Source organism: Vicia villosa, linkage group LG4 (genome assembly GCF_029867415.1).
Source record: "Vicia villosa cultivar HV-30 ecotype Madison, WI linkage group LG4, Vvil1.0, whole genome shotgun sequence".
Lineage (NCBI taxonomy): Eukaryota > Viridiplantae > Streptophyta > Magnoliopsida > Fabales > Fabaceae > Vicia > Vicia villosa.
The window spans coordinates 2,873,590-2,889,037 of record NC_081183.1 but is presented as its reverse complement, the minus strand read 5'-3'; the positions used below and the strand labels follow the sequence as shown (position 1 = coordinate 2,889,037).

The window sequence follows — 15,448 nt, the reverse complement described above, 5'->3', positions numbered from 1 at the left end:
AACAAAATACACAAGGGGGGAACCAAGCCAAGACCCCTTAAGAACAGAGTCTAAGCCTAGGGGTACCTTCCTTGTCTAAAAGGTAATCCTGTACTAAAACAGAATGGACAAAAGACAACTAATTAAAACTACCTACGGATAATCCTAGATTCGCAAGGAGATCCGCACAAAAATTGGCTTCTCTATAGACATGAGAAATCATAAACTCGATCGATCGAGTATACGCAATACAAGAGAGCCAACGAGATCTAATCTTCCAAGGAACCAAAGTAGAATTAGAGAAAACTTGAACAACAAGCATGCAATCAGACTTCATCCACAACTTTTTAAAACCCAAATATTTATCTTTTTCAATAGCACATATAGCTGCAAGCACCTCAGCCAACGTTGTGCCCCCTTCCCCCATGAAATCACAGAAACTCCCCATATGATTAGCTTCCTCATTACGAAATATACCGCCACACGCAACTAACAAAGGCGAACCTCTAGCAAGACCATCCATATTTACCTTGATCCAACCTGTAGGGGGTGGACACCAAAACACATCCAACAAATGTATAGGTCTACCAGGATGCAGTAAGACATCAAAGCTCTTTAAGATTGTGAAGCTAATCATGTTGTTACTAGAGCAATTAGAAGTGTTGTTCCCTACCAATTTGGCCCTAGATATAATACTGGTAATGCAAGATCTCCAATGGGTATTCCTATCTTCAAACCTCTGCATATTTCTTGCACTCCGAACATTATAGAACACACTGCAGATGCACGATCGCGCTACATCCTTCGCCTGCGGAGATCACCAAGCCTTTATCAAATTGGAACAGTCCTGAAGACTCGATATACTGCCCGCATATTGCAATTTTCCCAACAACCATTGCCAAATGTTAGAAACATAATGGTAGTGGAAGAAGATGTGCGAAGTTGTTTCAATGCTGACCCGACACAGAGAGCACGTAGACGGAGTATGAAACCTCTAACAGCCATATTTTCATCTGTTGGCATTTTGTCATGGGCAATTCTCCAAACTAACATGGAGTGAGAAGGAGGCACATTTCTATCCCAAGGGTAGAAGTCAAGGACCTTGGAAATCTTCTTTTGGTAACAAGAATGTGCCAACTTCAAAGTCAACTCGCCATTCACCACGTCCATCCAAGCTATAGAATCTTCAATCTCCAATTCAGGAATTTTGATCTTCTCCACTAAATTCCTCAAACTAGGATATGCAGCCAACACATTAGGAGGGATGCACCACTCTTTGTTAACCATCCAGTCTTTAACCATCACAGAGAGATTCTTTCGAAAAATGTTTGGAATTTTGAATAAATCTGCCAGCGGTTCCTCCAGCCATATGTCAAGCCAGAAATTAACACTGGAACCGTCCCCAATGATCCACTTAGTATTTTCCAACACCTTTTGATAACAGTCCTTTATGCTGGCAGCTCGGGTTATCAGAAGCAGATGAAGCATTTCATAGTGGATGGTTTCGGGGGTATGTTTCTGATGTCTTATTTATATTTATTTATGGAAATGAATATTTATGTGACTTTTTTGGAGAACTTATGAAAATTACTAACATTGCGACTCTGGCAGAGTTTATGAAAAATATTTATGATGTGTTTAATTCAAATAGGATTTTGATTATTCAATAGCACTTAGATGAGAGGGTAATGGATCTCTTGCAACTTAATATGTGGTTATGGGTTTAATCCTCACCCTAAGCACTTTACATTGTGTTAAATTTTTTTTCAGATTTGTAGAGCATTTAAGACGCTACAGTGATGTGTTTGTTTTTCTGAAAGATGAAAACTCCTCTGGTGACTATGTTACATTGCATTCATTACTAAAGACAGTTGAGGAAAGAACCGATGCCGTTGGATATGTTGTTAAGTATTTAGGTGAGGAGCACATTCCTGGTATACGAAATGAGGTACTACCCATTCCATCATTTTATTCTATTTTATGTTTTTATTGTAATATCAAACTATATAAGTTTTTTGTTGTTGTTGTTTTACCAGTTATACCCGGTGAAATTGATAGGAAGCAAAAGCTAAACCTATCAAGGTTTACAAAACTAAGAGAAACAAGTAAACAAACTAAGAAAATAGAATTAAAAGATAACTTTGATTTTCATTGATTGATTCTAAATGTCTCCATGAGACTACATTATATAACATTCTTAATGGATAATAATAATAACTTAAAAGCCCAAACACTACTAAAAGCCCAATAACCATACTAATAATATAAATCCTATTATTACACTTCTATCATTGCCGCGGGGTTCACATGAACCTTGTCCTCAAGGTTCTAAAAATCAATATGAGAATAAAGATATTGTTCCTGGATCCCATTGCTTGAATGAAAAATTGTCACTGATTATTTGCAACACAAAATTCAGAACTTGAAAAATCAATTTTATCATGCAAGGTAATTTTGATTTTCGGAACATGGTAAAGAATTGCACCGCTTTACCATAACTTTTCTCAAATTCCTTCTTTCCATCTTCAGATAAAGCATTGTATACAGCCAACATGCCCTGAGTTGAGATGGTTTTAGATATTACTCCTGTTATGGACTCAACAGTGTTCTTATAAGCAAGATCTTCACTCATTCCATTTTCAGTGTACCTTCTAAACAAGGACTCAACAATTCCATGAACGGGACCCAGTAAAATTCCTCTCTCTCCAAAGATATCACTCTTGTATTGATGCTCTAATGTAGTGGCAAATGTGAAAGGAGAACCAATGACACCAATTTTCTTAATCCCCTTGACAGATCTAGCAGATGCCTTGTTTCTGGGATATGAAGCAGACCATATGCAATTTCCACTCTTGCAACCCACATGCAGCACCTTAGTGATAGGCCAGAACCGCAACCGACAAATGTGTCGCCAATCACTACATCTATTGAAAAAGTGCCGGGAATAACGACCATTAAGAGCAATCTTGCGAGGCATCATTCCAAGAAGCTCCCTCATCAATGCCAGATGGTCCCCATCCCTATCATCGTTATCACCACTGTGAGGATAAAAAGGAACATCACCAGTGGCAAGCTCAAAGCAAAAGCAAGCAAAGAACCACATATCAACTGGAGTTGAATAGTTGGAACCAAGAAGAACCTCGGGACATATATATTGCCTTGTCTGAATATCATTCGTAAATTGTTTATACGTCCAACAAGCATTACCGAAATCCATCAGCTTGCACTTGTTTAGCACCAAATAATCACCTTGTTGAAATGCGGAAGAAGAAAGAAGCATTGCGGGAATGGGAGAACGAATGAAACGAAGAGTGCGAGAATAATTGAGAAAGAATGCCATTTGAGAAGAATTTGAATAATCTCCAAACTTGCTGTAATATACTATTGACTTTTCAAAATCTTTATCACCATACGTAAGATAAACCGACACTTGAGGCAATTGAATTATTACCATCTCACCAGTGAGAACATCCATCTCCACTTTCACTTGAGAACCTTCGTTTTCAGTTTCGGTTTCAGCACTAACCTCGGAAGCGGCATCAATCTCAATACCGGTTTTCTCAGTAGGATGGTGGCTCTCAATATATGCTACAGCTTCCGATACTTGAGGTTCTGTTTCAGTATGTAGACCAAGTTCAGTCAAGGGTTCAAAGCTTGTTCCCGGTGCATCTGGCCATGCTAATGTCAGTGATTCGATAACTATTTCTATTGCCGCAGAATCAAAATTCACAATTTCGGTGTTGTTGTTAGTCGTGGAACCGGTAGGGTCGTGTAACTCCAATGAGATTGAGTGTGGATGATCATTTGTTTCCACGCCACAATTTTGAACCTGAAGATATTCCTCGCCTTCTTTTATTGCTTTTTGTGAATTGATCTGACCCGGGGGTTCAAAACTTGATTCTACTGCTGGTGAAGGTGTGATTTCTTGAGAAGTCAAAGGGACTTTTGGTGATAATGTTGCAGAAAAATCACAACGTATAGATTCTGTCTCGGCGCTAATATATGAGCCTGCTGAGGCATTCAACACAACTGGAGATTCCGGAGGTCGTGGAGGTTTCGCTATGGTATTCAAAGGGAAACCTTGCTGCAACTCCAAATCTAACTCCCCTGGGAACCGTGGTTGTTGGGAATGGTGTTGCATCACGCTGTCACTAAAACCATCATAATCAATTGAACTAGCAGTAGAGTATCTATCACAATCTGCTCTAGTTCGAAAACCTTGTCCATCCACAATCCTTTCCTCGTCATTCTCAGCTTCAATAGAAACAATAGAACCAGTATCTTCCGACGTAAGCTCATCAGAAACATAGAGAGGTATTTTATCAAACACCTTATATGCATTATGTTCTAAAACATCATTAAACAACAATATCTTCGCGCCGGTCTCATATGAGTTAAAAACGGATGTTGTTGTTGCAGTCGTAGATGATGTTCCACCAAACAGAGTTGATGTTGTCGAAGCAGATGAAGTTCCTCCAAACGGTGTTATGTAAGACGCAAATCCCAACGGAGTCGAAGAGGTCGAGGACGACGATGGTGCCCCAAACAGCGTTGAAGAAGTCGAAGAAGCCGAGGTAGATGCTCCAAACGGTGGAGAATCCGACGGTGCTCCAAATGGGTTCGAAAAAGATGCTCCAAACTGTGTTGAATTCGCCGATGAAGATCCGAACATAGAAGAAGTCGCGGTGAAAGAAGACAATTCAAAGTTGAAAGCAGAAAATCCGACCATGTTCGGATTATGAGTTTGTTCTGATTGTTGTTTTAGATTTGTTTCAAAGAGAACTTTGGGAAACTTAGCTTTTTGTTTTTTTTGCGAAACAGAAAGCTTTTGAGAATTTTTTTGAGATAATTTCTTAAAAGAGGAATGAGTCACTTGGAGATATTTATCAAAATCTCTTCTATTTCTAGAATAGGTTTGATATTGATGAGAAATTATGGAGGAGGTGTTGGTTGGTTGGAGTTGTTGGTGATAAATATTGTAGTCATATGAATATGAATAAGGAGATGATGAGTAAGATGAATATGGATTAGGGTTAGGTGGATGTGGTGAATATCCATGATTTGGATACAAACTTGGTGATGATGTTGGAACATATGGATTTGTGTAATAGGATGAGAAAAGTTCCCATGGAAAGGATGGAAATGAAGGTGAAGGTGTGATAGGAGTTGTGAAAGAGGGGTTTGTGGGATAGGTAGGAGGGATGCTCCATTGATGAGATGAAGGTGTAAGATAAGGGTAATTCATAGGAGGATTTGAGTACATGATGAAAGCACCAATTGATAGGAAGCAAAAGCTAAACCTATCAAGGTTTACAAAACTAAGAGAAACAAGTAAACAAACTAAGAAAATAGAATTAAAAGATAACTTTGATTTTCATTGATTGATTCTAAATGTCTCCATGAGACTACATTATATAACATTCTTAATGGATAATAATAATAACTTAAAAGCCCAAACACTACTAAAAGCCCAATAACCATACTAATAATATAAATCCTATTATTACACTTCTATCAGAAATCGTCTTATCACACACCCGCTTTCTTTTTATTAGAACGCGCTGCAGCTCCTTATTTTGGCATTAAGGTATATAACATGGACACATTAAATACACTATTAAAATATTAAGAGTCTGTTTGGTAAGGCCATAAAAAGAGCTTTTAATTTTTAGCTTTTCAGCTCATATAAATAAAAAAGCTCTGTTTGGTAAATGTTTTTAGCTTTTAGCTTTTAGTTTTTTTACTAGCTTTTGTCTTTTTTTTTTTGAAAAGATATTTAAAGTATATTTTGAGCTAGTAGCTTTTAGCTTGTGACTTTTTCTTCTATTTATACCCTTATTATTTTAACAAAAATCTATTTTTACCCTTCGATATATATTATGACTCAATGTTTAATGTTTTTTTTAATGTTTAATGTTTTTAGTAACATCTAAAGTATACACTAAATTTTGAAACAGTGTTGATAATTCTAAGTTAGTGAAACGTAATCGAAGAATCAATGAGATTAACCGAGACGAAGAAAATTAATTTTTTTTTGTATTTTTATGGTATAATATTAAATAATAAACTTATTTTTATCATTAATTTTGATTAATTTAACTGAATTCAAATTTCATGTATTTTTTTAAATTTATTTATATAATTTATATATAAATTTAAAATATTTTGATGTTTCTTAAATTTTTCACATATATTAAAATTGCTTTGTAACTTTGTATTAATATGTTTATTTTTATTAAATATAAATTAATTTAATAATATAATAATATAATATGATAAGATAAATAAATCACAATTTTTTTAATAAGAATGTCCTTTGTGTCATTTTGTATTTATCAACTAGCGTAACAGCTAATTTACCAAACACTCAAATTAGCTTATCAGCTATCAGTAACCAGCTATCAACTATCAGTCACCAGTTACCAGCTACTAGCTACCAATCACCAGCTATCCGTTACCAGCTAATTTTATCAAACAGAGCCTAAAAATTATTAACATTTGTTTATTGGACACCTCAAATGATACAAAAAATAGAATAACGCTAAAGATGAAATTATATTATTCTAGCTAGCATTTACATCCCTTTGACCATATTTATAAGGGAGGAGTAATAATTAATTGCCATGAAAATATAGATGGTTATAATAAATAAATAACTAACCACATGTTTGCATTAACTAATTAAATAATTAATAATATTTGTATTAATAAACAGAAATGGTTAATGATGTTTAACACCCTCTTTCAAACTAGAGTGGATGTTCTGCAGACTAAGTTTTTGAAATAAAGTAGTGAAAGGTGCAATATAAATCTCTTTTGTGAACACATCTACCTTCTGGTTTGCTTAATTTTTGGTATTAAGTGTATACTTTCCTCCTGAACTTTTTCACGAACAACATGTCAGTCAATCTCAAGGTATTTGGTGCATTCGTGAAAGACATGGTTGTTTGCAATATGTATGGTATACATGTTATCACAAAAAATTGTCACGGGTTTGGGGTGATGAATTCCAACGTCGTTGAGGAGATACAACAACCATTAAGTCTCATTGGTGGTGTTTGCTAAAGCGTAATATTCTGCCTATAATGATAATCTAGAGACAATGTGTTGCTTCTTGCTTTTCCAGCATAACATGAGTGAGCTTATTAGGTATAAATAGAAACTAGTAGTAGAACGTATGGTCTCGTTGCAAGAGCCTTAATTCAAATCAGTAAATCCTGTCAGGGTATGATTAGTATTAGTTTTGAATAATAGACCTTAGGCATGAGCTAGTTTGATGTTCCGAAGAATCTTAAGAGCAACATAAATATGTACATTTGTTGGATTTGAGAGAAATTGACTTAATCTGCAAATAGAAAAACTTATGACAGGTCTAGTGAGAGTTAAATAGAGGAGATTACCCATGAGACTTTTGAAGGAAGTAGGGTTTGGAAGAGGAAGTTATATGTGTCAGTTTTGTGTTTGTGATTGGGATCCATTGGTATTGACTGTTGAGACTAATTTAGAATCAAGAAGTCATACCTCTTGTAGGAAGTCTAAGGTATACTTGTTATAATTTTTTAGTCACAAATATAATATTATATGTTTTGGGGTCATTATTTAACCGGCCAAAACTATATTGGTCTAATTAATATTATGTATGTGGCTAAAAACATAAATGTTATGAAAGGTAAGGTTATTGAGTAGATATCATAAGTTAATATATAATTTGATGAGGGGATAAATTAAAATATTGAAAACTAGGAAATAATCCTAAGTTTATTTAGATGGGTTTTGGTCCCCATTTGTAGAGCTATCGAAATACACGGCTTACCATGATTCTCTCTTCATCCTTATCAGAAGAGATTCAAGAAACCCTAAGGATTTCTACAAATTGGAAAATCACTACTTGCAAACCTTCAACATTCCCAATGACCAACTCAAGTATGCTTTCGCTTTCATTTTCGAAGTGAATTGTGGTATGAGTTTAAGGGATGTGAGTCGATGACATATTTGACTCATAGGGATTATTTTAGAGTTTTGTTCTTAATTTCTATATTGATAGAAATCATAAGCTTATGAATAGATCTAACAAGTGGTATCAGAGCCACCCATATCTGATTTAATTTGAATTTTTTATATTATGGTTCCAAAATTGGGATCCCTTTGATCTTCCTGTTTTGTGTAAGATTCATGTCTTTTTATCGTAATTCATGATTTTTGTCTTAATTGATTAAAATGTATTAATAATTTGTAATCATGTTGCCGTCAATACACTTTGTCAAGCAAAATCATAACTCTATATGAACCACTATGCTTAGAAATCAGCTTCATGTGGTAAACATGCTACAATGTAACATGTTTTTTAAGACTGTGACGACAATAACATGAGTATCATATGTTTACGTCAATATTCACATTAGGTTAGCTATTATATTAGATGTAACAATGTTGGTAATATATAAATAATTATATTTATTATTATAATTTATAATATATGTGATTTAATGTCAATTTTGTAAAGTTTTTTTGCCCTTTTATATAATTCGGAATTGCGGCGTTTTGTTGTGCTACACATAACAATGCATACACGTATTAGAACAAGACTAGGTTATGTTGGTTTACATGGTTGTGTCCCTTAGTTGTTTTATCCAAATTGATTATTCAATTTTTATTTTATACAATTATATTTAAAGTGTTCCGATCTGAATTCGGTTCCGATCCTCAATAGGAAAAATTTCAAGGACTGGAAAGAGAACATGGAAATTATTCTTTGCTGCATGGATCTTGACCTTGCATTAAGAACAGAGAAACTAACCTCTCTTGCAAAATCTAGTACCTCTAAACAAAGGAAAGGTTACAAGAAGTGGGATCGCTCCAATCACATGAGTCTCATGATCATTAAGCGCGACATTCCTGATGTCTTAACGGGTACTATATTAGAAGATATAACAAATGCCAAAAACTTCCTTCTTGAGATTGAAAAGCGCTTCAAGAAAATCGATAAGGCATAAGCAAGTACTCTTCTTTAGAACTTGAATTCCATGAAGTGTCAACGCAAAGGAAATATAAGAGAATACATCATGGGCATGTGAAATATTGTTTCAAAATTTAAGGGACTAAAGCTTGAGTTTTCTGAAGACTTTCTCATTCATTTAGTACTATTTTCTCTTCCTTCACAATTCAGACAGTTTAAGATATTTTATAACTAACAAAAAGAGGAATGGTCTCTTAATGAACTCATTTCATTTTATGTGCAAGAAGAGGAAAAAATTAAACAAGATAAGACAGAAAGTGTTCATGTTGTTGGAATCTCTAAGGACAAGGGAAAAGGAAATAAAGCTAATGAGTCCAAGAATGAAGTTGCAAATGTTCAAGTACAAAAGAAACAAAAACAGGATGATAAGTGTTTCTTTTGCAAAATGTCTGGACGTGTGAAGAAGAAATGTCTCAAATATCACGCTTGTCGTGCAAGGAAAGGTACATTTCTTAATTTTATATGTTTTGAGGTCAATTTAGCTTCATTACCTAGAAACACTCCGTGGTTAGACTCAGTTTCCACTACCGGAAGCTATCGGAAGCTAAATGATGTTGAATGGTTGCATGAACTACCGAAAGGTGCATTGTTGCCTGAACTAGCGGAAGCTAAATGATGTTAAAAGATACATCTAAGTTAGAGATGGAAAGTAGATGGAGGTGGAAGTTATAAGGAAATTTAGATTATTATTGTGTATTGGATTTTATTGGATTTGAAAGACATTTTTTTGGTACCGTCATTTAGACGAGATTTAATTTTAGTTTATTATTTGGACATATCAGATTATTTTTTCTTATTTGGAAACAATATGTTCAAGTTTCCTTTTTAATTCAGGTATTGTTGGAACTGGTTCACTTATGGGTCTTGATAATCTATATTTGCTTGACACAGTAGTTACGTGTGGCGAATCCTTAAATGTGGAATCACGTGGTACTAAGCATACAATTGATAATAACGAGTCAAGAGCATTATGGCACAAACGCCTAGGTCACGTCTCTAAAAATAGAGTTGGTCGACTAGTGTCTGATGGAATTTTGGATTCCATTGACTTAACAAACTTTGATGTTTGTGTTGAATGTGTTAAAGGCAACCAGACCAAAACAAAGAAATTTGGTGCATATAGAGCTAGAATGTCTTAGAATTGATACATACAGACATTTGTGGACCATTTCCCTCACCTTCTTGGAATTTTCAACAATACTTTATATCATTCATAGACGATTATTCTATATATGCATACATATTTCTTATACATGAAAAGTCTCAACCGTTAGATGTTTTCAAATCATTTAATACTGAAGTTGAGAATCAACTCAACAAAAGAATTAAGTAAGTCAAATCTGACCAAGGAGGTGAATATTATGGAAGATATGATGGCTCAGGTGAACAACGTCCCGGGCCATTTGCCAAATACCTAGAGGAATGTGGAATCATCCCACAGTACACCATGCCAGGGTGACCTAGCATGAATTTTAAGGTTGAAAGATGAAACCCGACTCTTAAGAATATGGTAAGGAGTATGATTTGACATTATACCTTGCAAGAGTTATTATGGGGATAGAAATTAAAGACTAGAGCTTACATTCTAAATAGAGCATCAACAAAGACAGCTTCCAAAACACCTTATGAGTTTTGGTCTGAATGAAAACCTAGTCCAAAACATTTTCACGTATAGGGATATCCATATGAGGCAAGGACTTATAGGAAAAATGAAAAGAAATTGGACTCCCGAACAGTGAGCAACTACTTTATTATTTATTATGAAAGATCTAGGTGCTATAAATTTTATGATCACAAACTAAACTCAATTTTTGAGACGATAACAACCACATTCTTTGAGGATATTGAGTTTGGGAGGAAAAATAAGGTTTGAGACTTTGTTTTAGAGAAGAATCAGTAGCAATTCCAAAACTGATTCATACATTTGCTTTTGATCAAGCAAGTCTAGAACCTCCACAAGACATTGTTGAATTTCCTTCTAATCAAGATGATTTGGTAATTCATGAAGAACAAACTCAAAATCCTCAAGAACAAGTGTTACAAGAACAAATACATTTGCAGAGATCCACTAGAGAAAGGATAAATTTTATTTTGGATGATAACATAGTATTTCTCCAAGAATATGATAAAAATAATGGTATGATGGAAGATGGTCCAATCAATTTTCGCCAAACCATGTGGGATTCGAACTCAAAAAAGTGTATTGAAGCAATGAAGGAGGAGTATAAGTCCATACAAGACAATAAAGTTTAGAAACTTGTCTCATTACTAGAAGGTGTGAAACCCATTGGTTGTAAATGGATTTTTAACACCAAGAGGGATTCTAACGCTAATGTGGAGAGGTATAAGGCTCATCTTATGGATAAAGGGGATTGACTTTGAATAAACTTTCTCTTCAATTTCATAGAAAGACTCTTTTAGGAAAATCATGGCTCTTGTTGCACATTATGATTTAGAACTCCATCAAATAGATGTCAAGACGACATTCCTCTATGGCAACATTGATGAAAAGATCTATATGGTTCAACAAGAAAATTTTGTGTTGGGAGACTCAAAGAATATGATTTGCAAATTGACAAAATTCATTTATGGACTAAAGCAGGTGTCTCTTCAGTGGTACCACAAGTTTCATGAAGTAATCATATCATTTAGTTTTGAGGTGAACGTTGTTGAAAATTGTGTGTGTCACAAATTCAGTGGTAGCAAGTAGATATTCTTGATCCTGTATGTTAATGACATACTGCTTGCTGCCAATGATATAGACATGATGCACAAAACCAATAAAGTTCAAAATGAAAGATTTTGGTGATGCCTCATTTGTGTTAGGAGTTCAGATACACTAAGACCGATCTCGGGGTATTCTAGGATTATCACAAATGAGCTATATCAAAAGTGTACTTAAAAGGTTTGGCATGCTCGAGTGTAAACCAGGGGATACTTGAATTGCTAAGGGAGAGAAATTTTGTTTCAGTCAGTGCCCAAAAGGAAACTTAAAAATTCAAGAAATGAAAAAGATTCCTTACACGTTAGCTGTAGGGAGTCTTGTGTATGCTCAAGTTTGTACACATTCAGATATCCCGTTCATAGTTGGAGTATTAGACAGATATTTGAGCAATCCAGAAATGGGTCATTGGAAAGCATCCAAAAAAGGTTATGAGGTATTTAGAGAAAACAAAAGATTATATGCTCACATATAGGAGGTCAGACCAGTTAGATATCACTGGATATTCTGACTCAGATTTTACTGGATGCAAAGATAGTAAAATATCCACTTCATGCTATATCTACATGTTGGCTGGTGGTGCAGTTTTTTGGCGTAGTGCTAAGAAAACTATTATGGCTTCTTCCACCATGGCAGGGAAATTTATAACATGTTATGAGGCATCCAACCATGGGATTTGGTTAAGGAACCTTGTCAATGGACTGTGAATTATGGAAGGAATTGAAAGACCACTTGTGTTATACTGTGACAATAAATCAGCCGTCATATATTCCAACAATAATAGGAGTTCGGCCAAGTCAAAACATATTGACATCAATTTCCTAGTTATTAAGGAAAAGGTACAAAGTAGACAGATTTCCATAGAACACTGTGGGACAAATTCAATGGTAGCCGATTCTCTTACAAAAGGTCTTCCACTAAAGGTCTTTCATGAGCACAAAGCTCACATGGGTGTTTTATGGTTAGAGGAATCTTTAGTTTAGAGGGAGTTAGTCATTTATGAACTTTGTGTTCTATGTTTGATAATATGTATGCATACTATGATTTCAAATATTTTTCAATTAATAAAGTTTGATATTAAGCTATTTACACTTTGTACAATGAAGTTATTGAATGATCTCACTAAAGTAAAGTAGGACAAGTTGAAAATCAATATGTACATACCAACTTCATGTGATTTTCATGCTACATATTTCATGATGAATCTATGTCATTTAGGTATGTCACTATTAGTGGTCATTAATGGGTTTAGTTATGATTGGTATAACGAAAATTACTTTGATTTTTATATACTGAGATGACTAATAGACGAGATAACTTGGATATGCTTAAATAATATAATGGTCTAATTAATATTACGTCTGTGGTTAAAAGAATAAATGTCATGAAAGGTAAGGTTATTGTGTAAATATCATAAGTCAATATCTAATTTGATGAGGGGGCAAATTAGAATATTGAAAACTAAGAAACAACCCTAACGTTATTTATATGGGTTATGGTCCCCATTTGTGGAGCGATTGAAATAAACAGTTTATCTGGATTTGTCTCTTCATCCCCATTAGAAGAGATTCAAGACACCCTAAGGAACTCTACCAATCAGAATATCACATACATGCGAACCTTCATTGACTAACTTAGGTATCGTTTGGCTTTCATTCTGTGATTGAATTCTGGTATGGTTTAAGGGATGTGATTCGATGGTATATTTAACTCATAGAGATTAATTTATAGTTTTGTTCTATATTTCTATATTGATAGAATTTGTGTTTGTGATTGGGATCCATTGGTATTGACCGTTGAGGTTGATTTGGCATTAAGAAGGCATATCTCTTGTAGGAAGTCTAAGTTATACTTCTTTTGGTAATTATAGATGCCTTTTGAGGACATTGCAATTTTAAAACCCATAAAATACTCCAGCTTACCTAAGTCTTTGATACTGAATTTAGTATCTAAGAAAAACTTCAAATTTGAAATGACATTCATGTTATCTCAATAACCTTCACCAGAGCTTTTACAGAGATTTAACTTAATAACCTTCACCCAAGTTTTATTTTCCAGATTTAGCTTGCAATCTTCAAATCCTATTACAAAGAGATCACAAGAGAATGTTATTTTCCCTTCTAATCCAACATTATTCAGAAAATCTACTAGATTGATCAAGAAACTAGGAAACTTGCATTGTTTTCACTATAATTTTGTTTTGAATACTGAAACTTTTTGACTAATTTTGTTGCATACCTTTTATCTTCTTTTTTTTTTCTTATCATCATTGCAAACCAACATATAAAACTTTCTATGATTCAATATCCACACACACTAAACCTAAAGTATATACACAAGCCTCTCAAGTTAATTGGTAGAATTAAGCCATGACTATTGAGTTACTTGCTCTTGATAATAAACAAAATTTGGACCATTGTTGATTTTCCCCCAAATAAAAGTTCTGTTGGATGAAAGTGGGTTTACAAGATCAAATATTAGGCCAATGGCTCAATTGAGAGACACAAAGATAGCTTGGTGACAAAGGGCTACACTTAATTATAAGGGATATATTATTTTGAAACATTCTCTCTAATAGCCAAAATATCAGCAGTCAAAGTTTTCCCAGCATTTGCTTCTTTCCAGCATTGACATCTTGAGCAATTGGATGTTAACAGTGTTTTTTTCCTTGGTGACTTGAATGAAGAAGTTTACATGTTCTTACCTCATGGCCATCCTTCCTACACTGATAATCATGTCAGGGTCTGCGAACTCCAGAAACCTCTTTATGGTTTTACCTTATGGCCATCATTCCTACAATGATAATCATGTCAAAGTTAAAAAGTTCTTTGATCAACAATAATGAATCAAAGATTTGTTAGACGATGAAAACATATCTAGAGGGGGTGAATAGATCACCAATATAAAATGCACCGATTAAAATTTGGTTTTGAAAGTTTATTGAAAAGAGTGCAAATGAAAGATATCCCTATAGATCGAACAAGTCATCTATACGAATCACGCTATTGGAAATCTGATATGCACTAAGCGATATGGAATGAATTAACACAATAAGATTGATTTAATTAACTTCAATCAAGTACCATACTATTATCCGTTTATACCAAATTATTTGTAATGCTATTTCCAATGCTAAAGAACAAAAATTTTAAGCTACACAATTTATCAAACACTTGGTGTGCGAATGAGTTTTCAGAATTTTTCTATTGAGTTGTGTTGATATGAAAACCACTTATAATTAAAGTGATTATAAGCTAATAAACATACCACCTTAAACAAAAACAATTGCAGAAAATTCTTACAAGTCGATCGATCATGCAATGTTATTCGATAAATTGCATACTGAGAATAAAGCGAGTAAAGAGATAAGAGAGAGATCGACACGAGGATTTATTTAGGCAGTTCCTCACTTCGTCCTCGCGTGTGGGTACGTCTGCCCCTAATTCCATTTGTGGAATTAGAAAATTTTCTTATTATGCATAAAGTTAATTACAAGAGAAGTATTCCAAAAGCAACCCACAAACACAACCGTTTGATGTTGATTCAACCCCTTCTCTTCTTTTGATCTTAAGCAAGAGCAAGACACAATAACTACCAATTGAATATTCGACTATTGCTACTCCTTTGCGTTCTTTGTCTCCAAAGCTTTCGCGCACGATCAATTGTACCTATTGTAACACAAGACTTCAAATTCAACCCGTTGTTATCGCGCTACTCCTTTGCATGATTTA

General features: G+C 34.4%; 1 protein-coding gene across 1 annotated transcript in view; it reads left to right on the top strand.

Moving 5' to 3' along the window:
- LOC131594875 (nudix hydrolase 20, chloroplastic-like) overlaps nt 1-15,448 on the top strand; it is a 33,728-nt gene that overhangs the window by 15,530 nt on the left and 2,750 nt on the right. Inside the window, exons 3-6 of the mRNA XM_058867081.1 lie at nt 1,750-1,927; nt 2,016-2,024; nt 4,024-4,026; nt 5,498-5,566. Coding sequence (XP_058723064.1) covers nt 1,750-1,927; nt 2,016-2,024; nt 4,024-4,026; nt 5,498-5,566 — 259 coding nt within the window. The remainder of the gene's footprint in view (nt 1-1,749; nt 1,928-2,015; nt 2,025-4,023; nt 4,027-5,497; nt 5,567-15,448) is intronic.